Here is a 17,623-nt window from a genome sequence, read left to right on the forward strand (position 1 = left end):
TGTAATTTTATATATCAAAGCCTTTCACCTAGCAAGCCGAAGTAATAACAACGCCGGAGTTGCTGTTTACCTCTTTCAATACGGTGTTTCTAAAGCTCTTTACAAAAGGGATCGTTTGTGTTTTTTGTGATGAGAAAAGCAAGCAGCTGAGCGGGGGAGTGATTTCTCCAGGTGGCCAGCAGGCTGGGGATCAGACCTCGCTTCTGCAGGCCATATCACGAGGGTACCAAAGCTATCCAGAGCACATCTCGGTACAGCATACAGACAAAAAAAACGCTGCTAAATGTCATTCTGCTTTTAATCCTCCTATCAGCGTGGAAAAGTAAATGTTTGCTGTGTTTCTGTGTTAATCCTTGCAGCTTTCAGCCGAGCCCCGGTCCCCATGGCTGTGGTCCGAAGGGAGCTGTCCTGTGAGAGTTACCCCATCGAGCTCCGCTGCCCGGGAACAGATGTTATCATGATTGAAAGTGCCAACTACGGGAGGACTGACGATAAAATCTGTGACTCTGATCCTGCTCAGATGGAGAATATCCGCTGTTATCTGCCAGATGCCTATAAGATTATGACTCAAAGGTATAGCATTTAATATTCTTTGTTTGCTGACTGTTGTTTTTTTAATCCGGTACGTACACACCAGTTTGTTTCTGTGTTTGCATGAGAAAACGCAGGTTCTTAGTGTCTGTGTACGGGCACAGAATTACAGCTATCATTGCTAAACTGTGCGTTTACCAGAGTAGGTCAGGATCAAACAATATAAATAACATTTGCGGTAAGTACTGCTAATCAGCCCGCTTGATATCCACAGACTCTCGATGTTACCTCTGAAATGCCTGTATACCAGTGCTGTTCATGAATATACGTGAAGTCTTTCTCATGTGCGCCTTTCTTCTGCTCTGCTGTCTTTATATAGGTGGTCAGTAATTTCCTTTGAAGTATTAATATTTTGCATTCAGAATAACATTTTCAATTTTCTAAAACACAAAGGAAATTCTCCAATGCTCATCGTGTTGCCAGCCTCAGTTTTAGGTAGGATCTGAATTTGTAGTCAAGAACTTGTTCAGGGTTACTGCTTTTCCAGAAGACTTACTAAATTTCTGTACAAATACTAGTGCAGTTAATTGCTAACACTGCATCTGAAAACGGTAACTGAGGTACGTTCCACGTGGATAGACTCTTGTAGTGCAGAGCCATGGCCTAACAGCTTATTCCAATCTATAATATCCTGGTTATGGAAAGCCTTTAACTATTTCTAAAATTTTCAGGATATTCTTTGGCACAAGAAGTGGTGTGGGAAGGATTTCTAAGTCACAGTTCTTGATATTTAATCACATTCAGCATGCTTCTTTTAATAACTACACACAAATAACTATTCAGGACATTTTGGTATTAATTAAATAGTAATAGAAATGAGTGTTTCGGGATATTAATAATAGTATCGACATAAGCAAAGTGCCGCTAATTGATGTCATGACAACAGTGTTTGTATGGTGACCTAATGGCTAAAGCAGTGCAAGGTTTTAATGGAGTGTCTTGCTATAGTTTGTTGCAAGATAGTTTGCACTAAAAATGGAGTTGTGTGAGCAACAGAAAAGAAAACAAGAGTTTCATCTATATTTGACACGTTAATGGATAGTTTTGAGTTCCCTTCAGAGTTGCTCCATGTCAGAGATTTAGAACCCAAGTTGCTGAGAGGTCTCATGACAAATGTGCTCATTGCTGCAAACGGCTTGTATAAGCCCATTTGACTTGGCAATCCTTTATGTCGAACCCCCCTGCACTGCTGCTTCCAGTCCTGTTTGTAAGACTGTGATGATTACTTTTTCAAAACACGTGGCAAGGGTAAGAACATGACATCATCCGGTGCCTTGAATTCAGCATGGTTTTAGTAGCATTACTGTAATTCTCCTGTACAGGTTGTTAGTGGCTTCAAGCAGAAACCCTTTATCATCTGCATATTGGCAGAAGAAAACCATGTCATCCCCTTTGTGGGGCCATTACAAAGTATTAATATATATATATTTTTTTTTATTTTTTTTATATATATATGTGGTAATGTCCTCCAGGCACTAGCTTCCCAGCCACACACAGAGCTCTGCAAGCTTCTGGTCAGTTCCCATGCGTAGCAAAGCTGCAATAAATGTTGGCACCTTGCTCAAGGAGAGCACGTAATCATACTGTGTGCCCACAGTGCTGGGATGAAAACTCACGTTGATTACTTGGCTCTGCACACTGTCACTGCCAACCCAAACTGCTTAGCAGAGAGCTAGCAGGGAAGCACACCTCTAAGGCAGAGCATCTCTGCTTTCCCATTTAGGCAGGAATGACCAGTGAGGGGGAGATTTCTTGCAAGGGAAATGTGAATCCCTCCTGGCTGAATATTAATATCCTTGTCTAATGCTGTTTTTCAGTAAGGACTCTCAGGAAAGGGTGGTAGCTCTTTCCATTTAAGTACGTGATGATCAATTTTCTTGAAGAAGTGCGCAATCATGTTATTAATTGGGTACTTGTGAGTTTCTTGAAAGTAAATATGACCTGCTTCTAGTTAAAAGGCAGGTTAAAAGGGGAGGGGGATGACGACGACACTCCATTTTGCATTTATATGCCATTCTCATTTCTCTTTTATCTCCATTAATTCAAAGAGTTGAACAAAATAATAAAACCATTAAAATGAAATACATTCCTAAGATGCGAACCAGTCTGCCAGTTCACAGCTCAGCATATGCCTTATAGCTGAGCATCTGAAAAAAATAGCCTAAAAGGAAAATCCTGACAGCCTAGTCACTGTGACATTTTCTTCTGAAAGCCTCTACCTGCAAAATTAATCAATTCAGCATTATTTAGGTGGTTTTGCAGATGAATGCAGGTTTTGATACAATTAACTTGTCTTTGCTAACGCGATAGAGTGGGGGCAACGTAACCCTCGCGGTAATCGAAGCTGCCTGCATATGGAGAGAAAAAACATACGCACAGTGCATGCTTATTCTGCATTGATTAATTATTGCATTCACAAATACACAGTCCCCCTGTAGGTTTTATAATAAGTTTTCTAACTGCCCGCAGTTTTTAATCAGCAACATTGTCCAGTCAACCTACAGGCATCCTGGCGTGGCTTGCGGGGAGGAGAAGAGTGAAAGGTAGGGAAGAAAAGTGTCTGAGAGACGGAGCTATTAGTATGTGAGCCAAGGCTGCGAGGGAGCAGATTTATGGTAGATATTAGCAATTTTTCCCCCAAGGACTCCTCTCTCCTCCCCAAAATTGAGCTGGCATGCTCCTTTCTTCTGTATGTTTATTTAAATTAATTTTGCAGACGAGTGCATGGGGTTATTTTGAAAGGGAAAGGCATAAATCTGATGCTGTGTTTGCGGAGCCCCCTGAGCAGTGAGAACACAAGGAGCTCTTGCTGCAACTGTTGCCCTGAAAATCGCTAAAATCTTCAGAGTATTTCTCTAAGTAAAGAAAGTTTAAACAGCTTGTAGGGAGCTATTTGATAGGAAATTAAATCTCTGTGGCCTATTTTGTTTTCAAACTTGCCGGCTCTTCCTTCCAGCGTGAGAGCAACAGCTGCCCATAAAAGCTCAGAAAGAGTGCTTTATGGACTGGAGTTATTCTGATATAATTAGAGAAAAATTATTTCATAGCATGTTTGCTTTGGAGCAATGTCTTTCTGAGGACTGTAACAAACAATTAAATTCTAACCAGGCCCATTGTAAACTGTGTGTACAGTGCCATGGGAGGCTTCACCATGTTCTCCCTTGAGCTGCTATGCCACAAAGTTAACGTGTCATCCATTCAGACAGCCAGAGTCCTCCTCAAACGATAGGGAGAAGCAGCCTCCTATTCCCATAAGAATCGCCTTTGTGTTTATAAATGTTAACACTGTCATTTACTCTATCAAAAAAAAAAAAAAAGAAGAAAAAGAAAAATAATTGCTCTCAGCATTCTCTCTTGCGTTTCTTGTGGATGCTTTCTGCCAAGGAAATAAATACGTGTCCCAGACAGATAAAACCAGCGTGGCTCTTTTTGCGTGCTCGTGGTTTCACTGTAGTCTTTGGAGCTAGTCACTGGCTAAAACTGACCCAAAAATTCAAGGCTTCAGCTCAGGCAAGGGAGTTAAATGTTTATTTGCCTCCTCCTTGATTCGGACACACATGCCAGCATGTGCTTCTCTTTAGGCACATGCTGAAGTGTTTTGCTGAGCAAAGATCTGCCCATGTAGTTTCCCGAGTTAAAGCCAATGGAAGGAAGCTGGTGGGTGGATCAGGCTTCACGTGGATGTTCGCAGAACTGCACGCTGCTGGTACCACCTTTGTTTTTAACTGAGTAATTTGAAGCAGACCGTTTTACTGAGCTTTTTGTCCTTTCCTGTCAGCTTTAACCTTGAAATGAGGGGGAAAGTCTGAATACACACACACACAAAACAATTACGGTTTTTGCCTTAAAGGCAAGTTCAAAGCTTTCTTGTTGCTTTCTAGATATGAGGAAAAAAATGATCCTTCTCTACCACAGCTGTTGTCCATTGCTCTTAAGCTGGAGGAAGGAGAGGAGAAAGGAGAGAGGAATGAGACGAAACCAGCAGGTGTAACAGAGGAGCCAGGGGAGAAATATTCACAGGTCTTAACATCTGTTCCCAAAATCAAAGCCAAATTCTTTCTCACTTTTCAAATTCTTGAAGGTAGGAAATATGGAAAGCTCTTGCTAGGGAACTCTCGTGTATCGCTCAGGCACTCAGAGCTCAGTATGCCAACGGGACCACTTGCACAGCTTGTGTGAGTCCTGTTTTTTGCCATGGTAGTGTGTAGAGAAAGGTACAGCTCCCCCCACAGAGCTGTGTACCATCTTCTCTGCTGTGGCTGTTCCTGGTGCCATTTGCCCCCCCAGCAAAGTCCCCTGGCATGCTGCAGGGGCTGGGCCTTGCAAGTGGGCTTTGCATTTTACCTCTGTTGGCTGAGCAGAGAGCACATTTCTAGTTGCTGAGCTGCAGTTCGATAGCTGAGGTAGGTTCCTTCAGGTTCAAGTCTAACATGCATGGTTTGGTCCCTGTGGTTTTTGTGGTGGCATTGCTGATTGCTGATGAGGTGTGTAAGTCAAGACCTAGAATATTTAAAAAAAAAAAAAAAAAAGAAAGAAAGAAAAACACAACAACAACAAAGAAAGTCGGTGAAATTAAGAGCGTAAAAGTGTTGTCAGCTCCTAGATGCTCTCTGGCTTCCCGTGAAGCATTTGGGGGCCTGATACTTTTGGGTGAGGAGGGGCACTTCTCATTTCCCTGGGAGCTGGAAGGATGCTGGCAGGCACTTTGCATGGGGTGGGGGAGAAGAAGGTTGTACGAACCAGCTTGCATTACATTGCAAAGATTTTTCATCTCCTGAAGGGCTGTGCTTTGTTAATGTTTTTGGTTGATGACCTGAAAAATGCAAGAGTCTGAAACGACTGTCATTATTATTGTAATAATATTGCATCGCGTGGCGTGCTGTTATTGATGCTATCAGCGCCTGCGATTTTCAAGGCGCTTCTCAAATGCCAGTGATCTACTCTTGTTTTAGGAAATAAAGAGGCTGGGTTATCTCTGTTTTACAGGTAGAATAATTCACGTTAATCATTGCTAAAGCGTCTGCTGGTTTTGATCGTGCCAATTTTGGGATGTTCTCCTAGAATCTTTTATGTAAAGCAGCTCGTTCTGTTAAGCACCCAGAAGATGCTCAGGACAAGCAGAACTGCAGACCTGGAGGCTCTGCCGCGTGATGTGATTACAAGGCCATCAGCAGGACTGAATGAGCAGATTTCGGCTGAATTGCAGCACACTTGTGTCAGGCCCTAAAAAATGGATGGCGTATTTCTCAGAAAACTGCACCCTGCTTAGACGTCGTCATCACCTCTGACTCAGACACAGAATGCCCCATTTGATAGGAACCCCTCCGCCTTCCCCTGCATCCTGAGTACATTTTGTGAAGACTGCCAAGATACTACTCATTTTTCTAAATTTGTTATTACACAGATGGCATGGGAAGTGGATTTCTGAAGAACTGAGTTGTTGCAGTGGGAAGCTAGGCTTTTCTCTCGCTGGGAAGCATGAGTCTGGCTCTTTGAGATCACCATATGAAAAGCATCAATATGGAAAAATACTCATGTTTCAGTTAAAGCAGTGTTTTCTGTAACCAGTAGAAATGAACGGGGAACACTGAAGCTCATGTTCATCAGGTTTTGACTTTAAATCCTAGAAAACAAAGCTTACCACTTGGTTAAGCAATCTATTTTCTTGCTGCGCAGGAAGATAGATTAAAAAGAAGCAAAGTCTACTAATCTCATCTGTACCTTGACCCTGGGACAAGGGCACGTACGCTATTACTAAGAGGAAAAAAATAAAAAAATCAAATGCTAGTGGAGCAGTGTGCACTGAACTGTTGAATCACTCTAAAAAAAGATCGCTACTTCCCAGCCTCTACGGTCTTAATTTATCCTACCTCTTCCTTTCTTGAAAACGCTGTCAGACCAAGCAGGAGTAAATTCTGCAAACGACAGCCCCCTGGAATTGCCCTGGTATCCCAGTAAATCAGGGCTTGTCAGCCCCAGCATCTCTGCTGATTGCAGCTGCCATGGTAACAGATGAGGAGAAGGTAGTAGTTTCGGAAGGTAATTAGGTTCCAAACCATGGAAGGCTCTGTAGATCAAAAGTAATGCCCTAGGCTTCCCCAGGTACCAATTGGTAGCCACGGCCAGCTATAAAACACCCCACTTAAAAAAATAAATAAATAAGGAGACAGTCGCAGTGCGCAGTGGCTGCTGGTTTTTGGTAGCTGTTGGGATGTGACTCCAACGTGCCACTGTTGAAGAAATAGAGACCTGAGCTGGCAAAACACCAGGCAACTGTCCCAGGGCTGTTTCAGTTTGCCAGCTTTTTGATTTTTTGGTTGTTCCTCCCACCATCCGCTGGCCTGAACCGACAAATGGAAGATGTAGGGTAATCTCTTGGGTAGCTCACGGCTTGTAGAGGCCTCAGAAGTGCTGAAGGTACCAAGTGCTGGCATCCGTGCGGGGAAAATCCAGGTTTGTTACTCCATCCATTACTCTGCTAGTGTGAAAGTGGCCGGCTCAAGCCTGTCAGAGGGAAGGGACGAGCTAACCCTTGGCAGCCTGCCGCATGTAGCTCTTGCCGGTGGGAGAAGCCCTATGAGAAATGTGCTCCTGTCATCTGTTTTTTTTTTTTCTAAACATTTGAGGCTTGTTGAGAACAGCTACTAATTTGTACCCGGGGAGGAACCGTGGAGCGGAGATGGAGATGTTGCTGACAGTGGAGTCTGCCAGTTGAGACGTGTACTGCATTCATTACCACGTTGCAGGAGGTGGGTGCAAGCACACAGAAAGCCTTCATGTAACTGCACGGAGGGCAGTGCAGGAACGGGCTGCTCTAGGCCCTCAGGTACAGTCCTCCCCTATTGCTGAAATAGGTTCTGTACGATTATCTCAGGTGCCCAAAGTGCAAAACCTGAATTCAGGCACCTTCATCCTGACCGTAGCACCTAAATTGCTGAAGTGATGAGCAGCGAGATGCTTCTGCTCAGTCTTCATACACCTTTAACCTACCTGAATGTGGTCTTCAGAGGGCTGGTCTTGTTGTCAAAAAGATTAGATGTATTTGGAGCATTGCACAACGCTGTGTAAGTCTGTTTGTTTGTTTTTCAGGTTAAACAGACTTATACTACCTTAAAATAGCCAATAAATAATTTAGTTTGAGCAGAACGATACCTGGGCGCTCCTTCTCCATTCAGTCTTCTAGCTAGAAATAATGGCTAAAGGGTTGTGATGAAGGATGACTCTAAAGTCATCTATATCATGTTTTGTTTTGCAGTGGTGGGTTGAGGTTTGTTTGTTTTTTGGTTAGTTGGTTGCGTAGGTTTTTTGGATGGTTGGTTGGTTTGGTTTCTTGCTTTGTTTGCTTGTTTTTGCTACAAAAGAGCTCAGTTAGTCTGTTCCTGAGGTCAAAATCGGGTTTATACACAGGGGTTTGTCAATTCCCTGGGATGTTTCAAAGCTTTTATTCAGTAGATTTTTCTGATTGCATCATTTTTTGGACTGGTTGGTGCTTTAACTCTTTATTCCATCTGCAAATGGGTAAAACCAGCCATGGCCTGTATAGCTCACCCTCTCTATATGTGGGTGACTGGGATTTCTGCATTTCTCTGCAGGACTGCAGATGCTTTCTGCAGACCTTACTCTCACCTTCGCACACCAGCAGTTTGGCAGCCACCACAGGGCTTTGCATTTTCTGTGATCACTCTGCTGATACCAAATGCTCATGAAGCTCCAGTGTGCTTGCCTGCGTGATGATGAGACCCAAAGAGGTGAACGATGGCTGTGAGGTACAAATCCTTCACTTGCCAGCGTCAAAAATACGGCCTGGCGCAGGCAGGGTTCCTGGATCGTCAGTTCAACGTGGCCCCAAAATTTAAGCGTGAGTTTTTGCTAGTGGGATGAGCCGAAGTTTATTTCAATCTCTTTGGGGAAAAGAGGGAATGAAAGGCTTTTATTGGAAGCAGTGACCCAAGGAAAGGTTCTGCTGCCATTATGATTCAGGAGAAGGATTTTATGTATCAGTAAGCAGCGCGTACGAGATGCCATGCCGCATCTGTGATGTAAAAGAAGGGCAGGATGTGGGATTTATGATTAGAGCCATCTTCTATGCATTATGCATAAGATAATGCATTGGTGTCAGTTATATACAGTAGAAGCCTTAATTCAGCTGGAGTCCTGCTGACATCGTAAACTGGGAGACAGCGAGTAGTTTATGGGCAGTAGTAGAGCCTCTGGACTGAATTACGGCCGCAGCATTCAGTCTGTTACCGAGTGTTGCAGTTCGTAGTAGGCAGTATATTACAGGCTTTTACTCCGAGTAGGACTGGTGACAAAGAAGGAAGAACTTTATTGAAGAGACACCGAGAGGAATGGGAGATGGAGTTACGGGCAAGAGAAATGTACGAAGCTATAAAACTAATGCAAGGGATGAAGGGGGGATTTGGAGCTGGCTGTAAGGAAATAAGCCAGAAAGAGAATAGGGTTTCCCTGTGCACTCACTGGTCTGCCCTAGTGCCCTGCAAGGCCCAGTCCTGCCTGCTTCGTGAGGCAAGACATGGCATCCCTTTGCAGGCAGGTATACTGACTGTCTCGGCTACCCCCACTCCTTCTTTCACCCTAATCCTTTGTAGTTAGAGAGGGGCTTTTACCCGAATGCCCAAGACCTTTTCCATATCCTTTCTAGATTTTCTTTGTTAGCATTACCTGTAATTGCTGGGTGTTCTCGATATCCACACAAATGCCCAGAGCCTTTCTGAATTTCATTACAGCCCTGGTCTTGACTTCCAGGAGCTCTGTGTCCAACAGGATAATAGCTTAATATGTGAAAAAAAAAAAATTGGCGATGTCAGGTTTTAATTTCGCTGCTGTCCTCCTCATCTTGTGTCCTCAGACTGAAGACAGAGGTACCTGAGCTACCTCTTCCATTTCCATTCATGAGCTTGTACATGTTTGTCGTATTACTTGTAGTGTATTATCTCCAAGGGAGGAAGTTGTGATCTTTCAAATACTTATTTAGGGGAGTTGTTTTTGGTTTTGTCATGAGTGTGTGAAAGTTGCCATTGTTTATCTCTGACTGCCCTTTAGTTCTGCCTTGCCATGTTTGAGAGAAGACGAGCTGTACTGTACACTGCCTTCCAGTTCGGGCTGCATCATCTACCCATAGAAATGCAAAATATTATTTTTATTACTTACACTCATTTTTTTATTATTATTTTTTTTCCTGTGAAGCCTACTCATATGGTGAATGTTTTCTTTATCTTAGGCACAAACAAATGCACAGAGGAGGGGAGTAAAAATTGTTTGTGGTAAATACAAGACTTTGAGGCCTCCTTGGAAAGCCTGCTTCCTCTCTCCCTTTCCCAGGTGGCTTTGAATTGCGCAGCAAGTCCCATTTGACTCAGTATTACAAACCACACAAATACAATAATGTACTCCCCCAGATGTCTGTTCCGTTCCTGATAAATGATCGGCTCTTTTGGCCACTTGGAAAGTTGGTGGACCAGGGTGTGTGCTCAAGTTAGTACCTTGAATAATCTGCTGGGTAGTTGAGGGTTGGCTGTGCAAAAACAGACGAGTGATTTTTCACTGTTGGCATTTGTAGGAGCAGGGAAGAAATCCCTCTGAAATGTGCCTGTGTCGGAAGTGTTCCTTGGCATCCTTCTGAATTACTGGCAAAGCTGCAGACAGCTAAACACAGGCATATAATATTCAAGAGACCTTAACAAAAACAAAACCAAACCAAAACAACAACCAGAAACCCTAACTGCATACATACACAAAGAATATAGGTCACCTTCAACGCAGTGGATTAGACCGAGCTCTGGAAAATCAATTTCAGTTGATTAGTTGCACTTGTAGTTAGATGTAAAGAGTTAAAGTCAGGCATCAAACAATGCAAGCTAATGCCTAATGTGTTGGGTTGTGATCCCGAAAACACTCATGTGCTTGTATAACTCTGCATGTGTGAAAGGAGCTGTTTGAAGCTGATGCAGAGGTAAGAGAGCTTAAGGCAATCTCTGCAAAGTTAATTTTACTTTATTTTTTTTTGTCTGGATCATGGCCAAAGAGTGATGGCACCTGACGGGTCATCTCTCTGAGTAGCTGGAAGTTGATGGGACGTACAGGTGACTAGGCAGCCACCTCCTTCCCTACAAACCACATGTGTGAGCAGCTTTGCAAGCCAAGGGTGGGTGGGTGGCATCCTACTGTCGTCACTTCCCCCATTTCTAATTACTGCAGTCCTCTATATCCAGAGATGGCTGGAGTGAAACTCAAGTTGTCGATTAGTTAAAAACCAGAAGAGCAAAGGGAGCGGAAGGAAGGGGATGAAAAGTTTCTTTGACATTTCTTGAAAGACATCTCATTGCATCAGCTTATGGGCTCAGTTTCAATTAACATTGTGTCCCCCTAAGGTGTATTTTTTCAGGAGCCTTTGGGTGGGAGTACCTTAGGGAAGGCCCATACATTTGTGCTGGTATTAGGAAAGCGAAATAATGTCCTTTGTTGTCTTAACAGCCTTTCTCAATAGCTTAAATTTTAAGAGTTAAAACACTTAAAAGAACTCATTGCAGCCAGGAGCCTGACTCCCACTGAACTGGCATGAGTCCCAGGTTCCCAGTGTCCAGAAATTTCTTTTGGAAATGGAAGTTCACTCTTAAGTGGCTCTAGTGCCTTTTAATATTTCACTCATGATCTAATTTGGATCTTAAGTATACCAATTTGGAAACAGCCTGCCTGACATCAAGCTCTGAGTTTTTAAACTCGTATGGTTTAATAAGATTAGCTTGCTGCAGCTCTGATACAGTCTTCAGTGAAATCTCATTCAAATTAAGAATCAGTCAGAGGGGAAGCAGCCTCAAGCAGAAAGCAGGAGTGAGGTGGTGCCAAAAATCAGGGCTCCAATAGGCCCTGTTGTCTCACCCTTCAGTGAGAGCAGAAACCTTGAATTGCCAAATTAATGCACTGAGGGGAAAAAGTATAATTAAGAAATTAAAAACAAATATCCCCCTTTTCAGCTGTCATCTTTGGAGATGCACACAGGTATGCACACTTAGAAACTATTACTATGGTGAAAGATAGTAATGCTTTTTGAGACTCTATAATATGTATTAAAATATGTGGGAACTGAGTTCATTTTTACATGTCCGCTTGAATTATCAGTAATAATTCACAAAGTAGAGCATGGCCACTAAAATGAATGAATAAATAAGCGAGTTTATGGAGTGTTCCTGCCAAATCTGTGTTTTTGGGCTCTCCTGCATAAAAGAATTAATTCATGTTTTTTAATCACGTTAGTTTCTTCCAGTGTTTCCTTGCATTTTAGGAGCTGAACATCTCCACCATGAATTTAATTTCCTCAGTGTTGGTATGGGAAATCCTGATTGTGTAGCCTCTTTTGACCCAAGGTTGCATCTTAATCCCTTCCTCCCAGGGGCATACCCTCAAGTTTGGCAAGTACTGTGCAATTTTCAAATGTGTACCATATTGATAACATGTATATGGAATTAGGGCTCTCCTGGTTCTGATTTGAATTCTGAGCATGTCGGGCATTTTTTGTTCTTCCATGAAGAAGAAAATTCTCAGCAGAGTTTCCATGCATAATTTCATTCGACTGTTTCAGCAAGAATAAGGCAGCTGTGGAAGAGGAATGCGAAATCAAGAGCCTAACACTTTTTGAATATCACAAATTTTATTAAGGATCTTGCAGAGAGGAGGCAATCTATAGGACACATGCATGGCTTTGGTCGCAGTCTGGTGTTGCTCAGCTAGAAGAGAAACAAAGCAGCGGTAGCTGCAGCACTGATTTAAAGACATGCTTAGCACTGGCAGCTGAAATGGCTGGAGTATTTAGTCATGACCACAGGTAAATGTTGAATAATCTTTGAGGTCTGCTGGGAAAACTACACAGCAGGCTGTAAGCAATCCAAAATATTCCTAGCGTGCATTGAGGATAAGTTCCTGGTCCAGGTATTAGACAAACCAACTAGAGGAGAAGTGTTACTGGACCTGGTGTTCACTAACGTGGAAGAGCTGATTAAAGAGGTCAAGACTGGAGGCAGTCTGGGCTGCTGCGACTACACCCTGGTTGAGGTTGTGATCTTGAGGAGTATGGGCTGGGTGAAGAGCAAAGTCACGGCCCTGAACTTCCGAAGAGCACAATTCAAGCTATTTAAAGACCTAGTTGCTGAGATCCCCTGGAACATTGTCCTCAGGGACAAAGGAGCTAAGCAGAGCTGGAGACTCTTTAAGAATGTTTTCCTCAGAGCACAAGAGCTCTCCACCTGCCTGCATGAAGAAGCGGGCAGGGAGGGCTGAGCAAGGCCCTGCTGGTCAAGCTGAGGCCCAAGAAGGAATCAACCCTTCTCTCAACCCTTGAGCCCTTTCCATCGTATTTTCTCTCCTTTTTGCCTTCGAGGAGGGGAAGTGAGAGGGCGGTGTAGTGGAGTTCAGCTGCCCAGCTGGGTAAAACCAACACAGGGAGGGTTTAACAAGAACAAAATGGTACTGAGATGTTTTGACCACACGACAAAATAGGTTTTCTATTGAAAGAGAGACCGAGATTGGCAGAGCTGTGTCTTTTAATGGTGATGGAAGTTGTCCTGTCCTACCTTCAGTGCCAGCTAAAAACATGCTTATATACAAGCTGATCTGCTGAAGTTCATTGCCATATAATGTATCTTGGGTGTCTTTGTGTGGAAAAAAAATGTTGCAGCAATGGTTAATTTGCTCACAGAGGAAGAAGTAGCAAGTAATTTATTTTCCTGTAGGTTGGCAGAAGTATAAAAATCTAGTACAGTTACATTTAATTATTTCTTCTCTACTTTTTTCCTTTCCAGATGGCTATTGCCATAATAGACCATATACAGTATGATGTTTTAAATATATGCATTTCTTTAATGTGCAATATTTGGCATGTTTGTGTATACTTCTTGTATGACTACATATATGTAGAGAGGAAAGTACAGCAGCATGTGCACAGAAAAATAACAAATGACAGCCTCTTTTAAGAGGAAACTTCACGATTTGTGTCTTTCACTTACACAAAGTAGAACTGATTTAAAGTCAGGAAGCAACGCATATCTCTTTAGAGGAGAATTAAAGCCAGTATCAACATTCAGAAGATCCTAAAGGTCTTGCAGCATGCTAGCAAATCCAGATTGTTATGTTAAGTATCTTTCAGTGATTTGTTGGTCACCTGTTTTTCTTTCAAACCGTGAAGCAAGTAAGGTGCCCTGGATACCTGTTAAACTTGTGCTGCTCTACCGCATGTGTTGCTGAAAAATTGCTGTCCCGTGCAGGTGTCATGACTTTCAGCTCAGCACCTCCAGACTTTTATGACTGCAGATCTATGAATTGACACAGTGACCGTATCTGCTTGTTTTTCCTGTGGTGTGTAAGACCATGGTTCACAAATGGGGTCCAAGGGAGCTAGCTCCATAATGCGCTCAAGGATATAGCCTTTGGCTTTTATCATCTTAAATTTTTCAATCTTATCCAAACTCTTTACTTTATTATTATCTTATTATCAGGCAGTGGAGGAAGCCATAACTCTTGCTTTTAATGTTTTCTATTTTATCCTGACTTAATCTGCTCGATTCTTTCTTGCTAGGTGCTTCTCAGAGTCCTTCTGCTCCCAGGTGACCAACACATTTTCTCTGAAACCATGAAACCCGTGCTGTTGCATATTTCTGATTAATCTTCGTATCTGTTTGATGTGGTTGCAGGGACTTTCACTAGACTATGTGGACTTCTGTCCTGAGCTTCTCTAGGTTAGCTGCGCTTTGCCAACTGTAGGCAGAGCACCCTGATTTGCAAGCACTGAGGTTCTGTACTGTTCAATACAGCCCTTGTGTTGCTGCAACAGCAAATGCTTTCCGCAGGGATATCACCCTGTATGCCAGGGAGGGCAGTTTCCATGTTCAGTGATTTCCCATGACCAGCATTATAATGAACCATTGGATGGGTGGGCTATCTTTGCATCCAGATTTGACACCAAACAGATTTGACGTCAATCTCTACGTTGGTGGATATATCACATAACTGGTGAAGAGGGTAATTTCTTCGTTGTTGCATGGTCAGCTATTATAGAATTATGTTAACATTTTACAAGGACAGCGTTCACTCCCTTTGATCTTTGCACTACGCAGGGAGGCAAAACCCCTGAGTTTTGCTGTGCTGTGCTTGTGGCTCTGTACGGCCATCAGAAACAGATAAATCCACGCTCATATTCTTGGCCTCGGGCTGCGTTGTGGGATAGTGAAAGCCGTGAGACAGGGGGATGTTCCTGCCATTTTATTTCAGCTTTGAGTTAGTGATCATGCTTCATTGAGGCTCTGAGTAATTTGAGATGCAAAGCAATCAGGGCAGCAGAGCACGGTGGAAAGTATAGGACTATACATACAAAAAGCCAGCTGAGTTTGTAGTGGTGGAGGTGTGTGCAGTAGTCACTAAAGTATCTAGTGGTGCTTTAGAATATCAAGAGCCTGGATCCGATTCTGGCAGGGCTGCAGTATTTTAAATAACTTTTTTTTTTTTTTTTTTTTTTTATCAGTGGTTCAGTTTAACCAAGAGCATTGCCTAAGGGGCAGTGGTTAGTCTGCTAGTCTGCTGAGCAAATCTTTGCAGGATCCAGCCTATTACTTTTGAAGATCTTTTGCTGCAGATTTCAGGAGCCCACAGAGAGGAGGAAGAGGGAAGAAAAAAGCACAGGGCAGTAGGGAGAATGAAAAACATTTTAGAGTGAAACCTTAATTTGAGGAATTGGCTTTTTTCATCATGTAGTAAATTCATTAGTCATGTACGATGAGGAAGTTGATTTATGATTGTTAACTATATTGAACTGATGAACATAGCTTCTTGAAATTTAGTGGCCAAATGAAGGCCTCTCCAGGCATTAATAAATTAGACCACTTTAAACAATTTAATTATTTATCCTGTGCAAATGGGACAGGATATTTCTGGAGTGATGTGTGTATTGCTTTAGATATAGTTTGGTGTACACGTGACTAAAGCTCTGTTTGTAATTCCTACCAACCAATTGCATGGAGTGGTAGAGGATGGGGAGGGCCTTGACTGAGACTTAAGAATTTTTAGTTTTGGGGGATTTCCTTAAAAATAAATAAATAAATAAATAATCCTTCTGATTCAATCTAGGGCTCTGTTTGTTTGCTTCCCATAAACTCTTACCAGCTTCTGTTTGTAAAGGAGTTAAAGGAGCAAAAAGGAAGGCTATTCATAGCACAGGATGTCTGCATTAAACCCCACTATCATGCATATGCACTGCTATTTTTATTGCTGTGGTATGCGGATCTACTGATGTCCTATCTTGATAGGCCCTGTGTATACATAATTCCCCACCTGTGGACTTTATAACATCAGTGTAATTTTTTGTAAGCGATCGTGTCACCCAGTCGTGCCATCTCCAAAGGAAATGACTGCACTGTAAGTGGCTCATCCTTAAGTGCTACCCTAACCAGAAAGAGAAGGAAATAATTAAGACAACATGAATTATGTAAAACAGACTTGAATAAAGAGTGACAGAAGGGTTGGCTTTGACAGCTGGATGTTAAATGAAATTTGTTTCTGTTGTTATAGATGCATTGACTGTTTTTAAATGTATAATTTATTTAGATTTATTTAAGGGGTAGAGGGAAGAAACAAGAAATCCCTGATGCGGAGAATTGAAATAATGAGTTGTTATACACACATAAATAGTCATTACGAAATATTTTATTGGTCTATTTTTGCTGTATTTATAAGGGCATTTTCAGACTCCTTGAGCCTGCATTTTACATCCACACAGATACACTGCATTTTATACATCAATCCTTACTGCGTGCTTAATTGAGTTAATAACGTGAAAAGTGAATACTCCTGGCTCCTCCAGCTTGGCTGTGCTGAGAGAATGAATTTATCCCGTAGGGCTCTATCTCAGGCTATCTTTATTTCTCATACCTTTAAGGAGGCCAGAGCTGTAGGTATGGGAAAACTTTCTACTCAAAGCCACAGGAACTTCTCTATGAAGTCAAAACCTCTGCAAAGTACTTAATTTACATTACAATGGTGGGGGGAAGCAGGGCTGGGGAAAAAGGGCCATTTCCAAAGAAAGCCTTGGAATGTTGTCTGTGGTGCCATTGATCCTCTGGTTAAAAACCATACAGTGCTTTGCCATTGTCCAGCATGCTGTGGACCAAGAATTAACGCAGAGAGGGGAGAAATGGTTTCTGGGTTTGTTAGGCTGAGTCTTGTCTGAACTCATGTGCTATTTGCTAATGACTTTTCCACTTACAGTATATGCAAATGCATGCTATTACTATAAATGTTAATCTTGATAATGATTTTTGAAACCCGGAGTATTCAGCATCCCCTACTGATTTCATGGAGATTTAACTAGACCAGCGCTCAGGACACCGTGAAGCAGGCAGTTGTGCTATAATTTGCCTTCAAGGCAAATTCTTCCCTTCTCTCTGATCCCTGCTGTCACTGATTTAGTAGGTTTCACCAGATATAATATTACACATCATGTTATTCTCTATTCTGTTTTTCTGGCATCTGAATATTGTGTTAGAGCTCTTGGATACCCTTGGGGCAAGTGGCAGAAGTTTCTGCGGTCCTAACCGGCTGGCTTGCCAGCACTGTGCTTTTGCTTTTCTCAGTGCAAACACCTTCCGGGGTTTTTAATGCATAATATACCCGTTCAATGTAGGAAGATCTCTATTTTTGTGCCTGTCCGTGGCATTTACTTTTCCGTAAGTTGTTTAGAATGAATTGATGTCACTGATCCTGCTTCTGCTGATCCATTTTGTTGCAGATGTACTTCATGCTTCTGATTGCTGCTGACAGCAGGATTGTGTGATAGTCTGTATCTCTGGGTGATCGCTTAATTGTCTCTATGACACCCGCAATAATATGGTCAGGAATTTGTCACTGCAGTCATGAAAATCATAAAACATGGTTTGCTTGCAGATAATGTTGTCACACACAGGACTCAGACTTGAGCTGCTTCCTTTTCTATTTTTTTTTTTTTTTTTTTTTTTTTTTTTTATTTCCTACT

The 17,623-nt window shown here is 42.4% G+C and overlaps 1 protein-coding gene across 17 annotated transcripts in view; it reads left to right on the forward strand.

Annotated features, from left to right (window-relative positions):
• Positions 1-17,623, forward strand: part of ADGRL3 (adhesion G protein-coupled receptor L3) — a gene marked incomplete at both ends in the record, with an annotated part of 315,376 nt that overhangs the window by 55,167 nt on the left and 242,586 nt on the right. For 16 of the 17 annotated variants that reach the window (XM_084285913.1, XM_084285908.1, XM_084285910.1 and 13 more), the window contains one exon: positions 360-573. In XM_084285913.1, the coding sequence (XP_084142039.1) occupies positions 360-573 (214 nt within the window). Of the gene's footprint in view, positions 1-359; positions 574-17,623 lie in introns of those variants that run through there. The other variant, XM_084285903.1, reaches the window with a different exon arrangement.

Source organism: Netta rufina (assembly GCF_964035555.1).
Source record: "Netta rufina genome assembly, chromosome: 4".
In the NCBI taxonomy this organism is placed as follows: domain Eukaryota; kingdom Metazoa; phylum Chordata; class Aves; order Anseriformes; family Anatidae; genus Netta; species Netta rufina.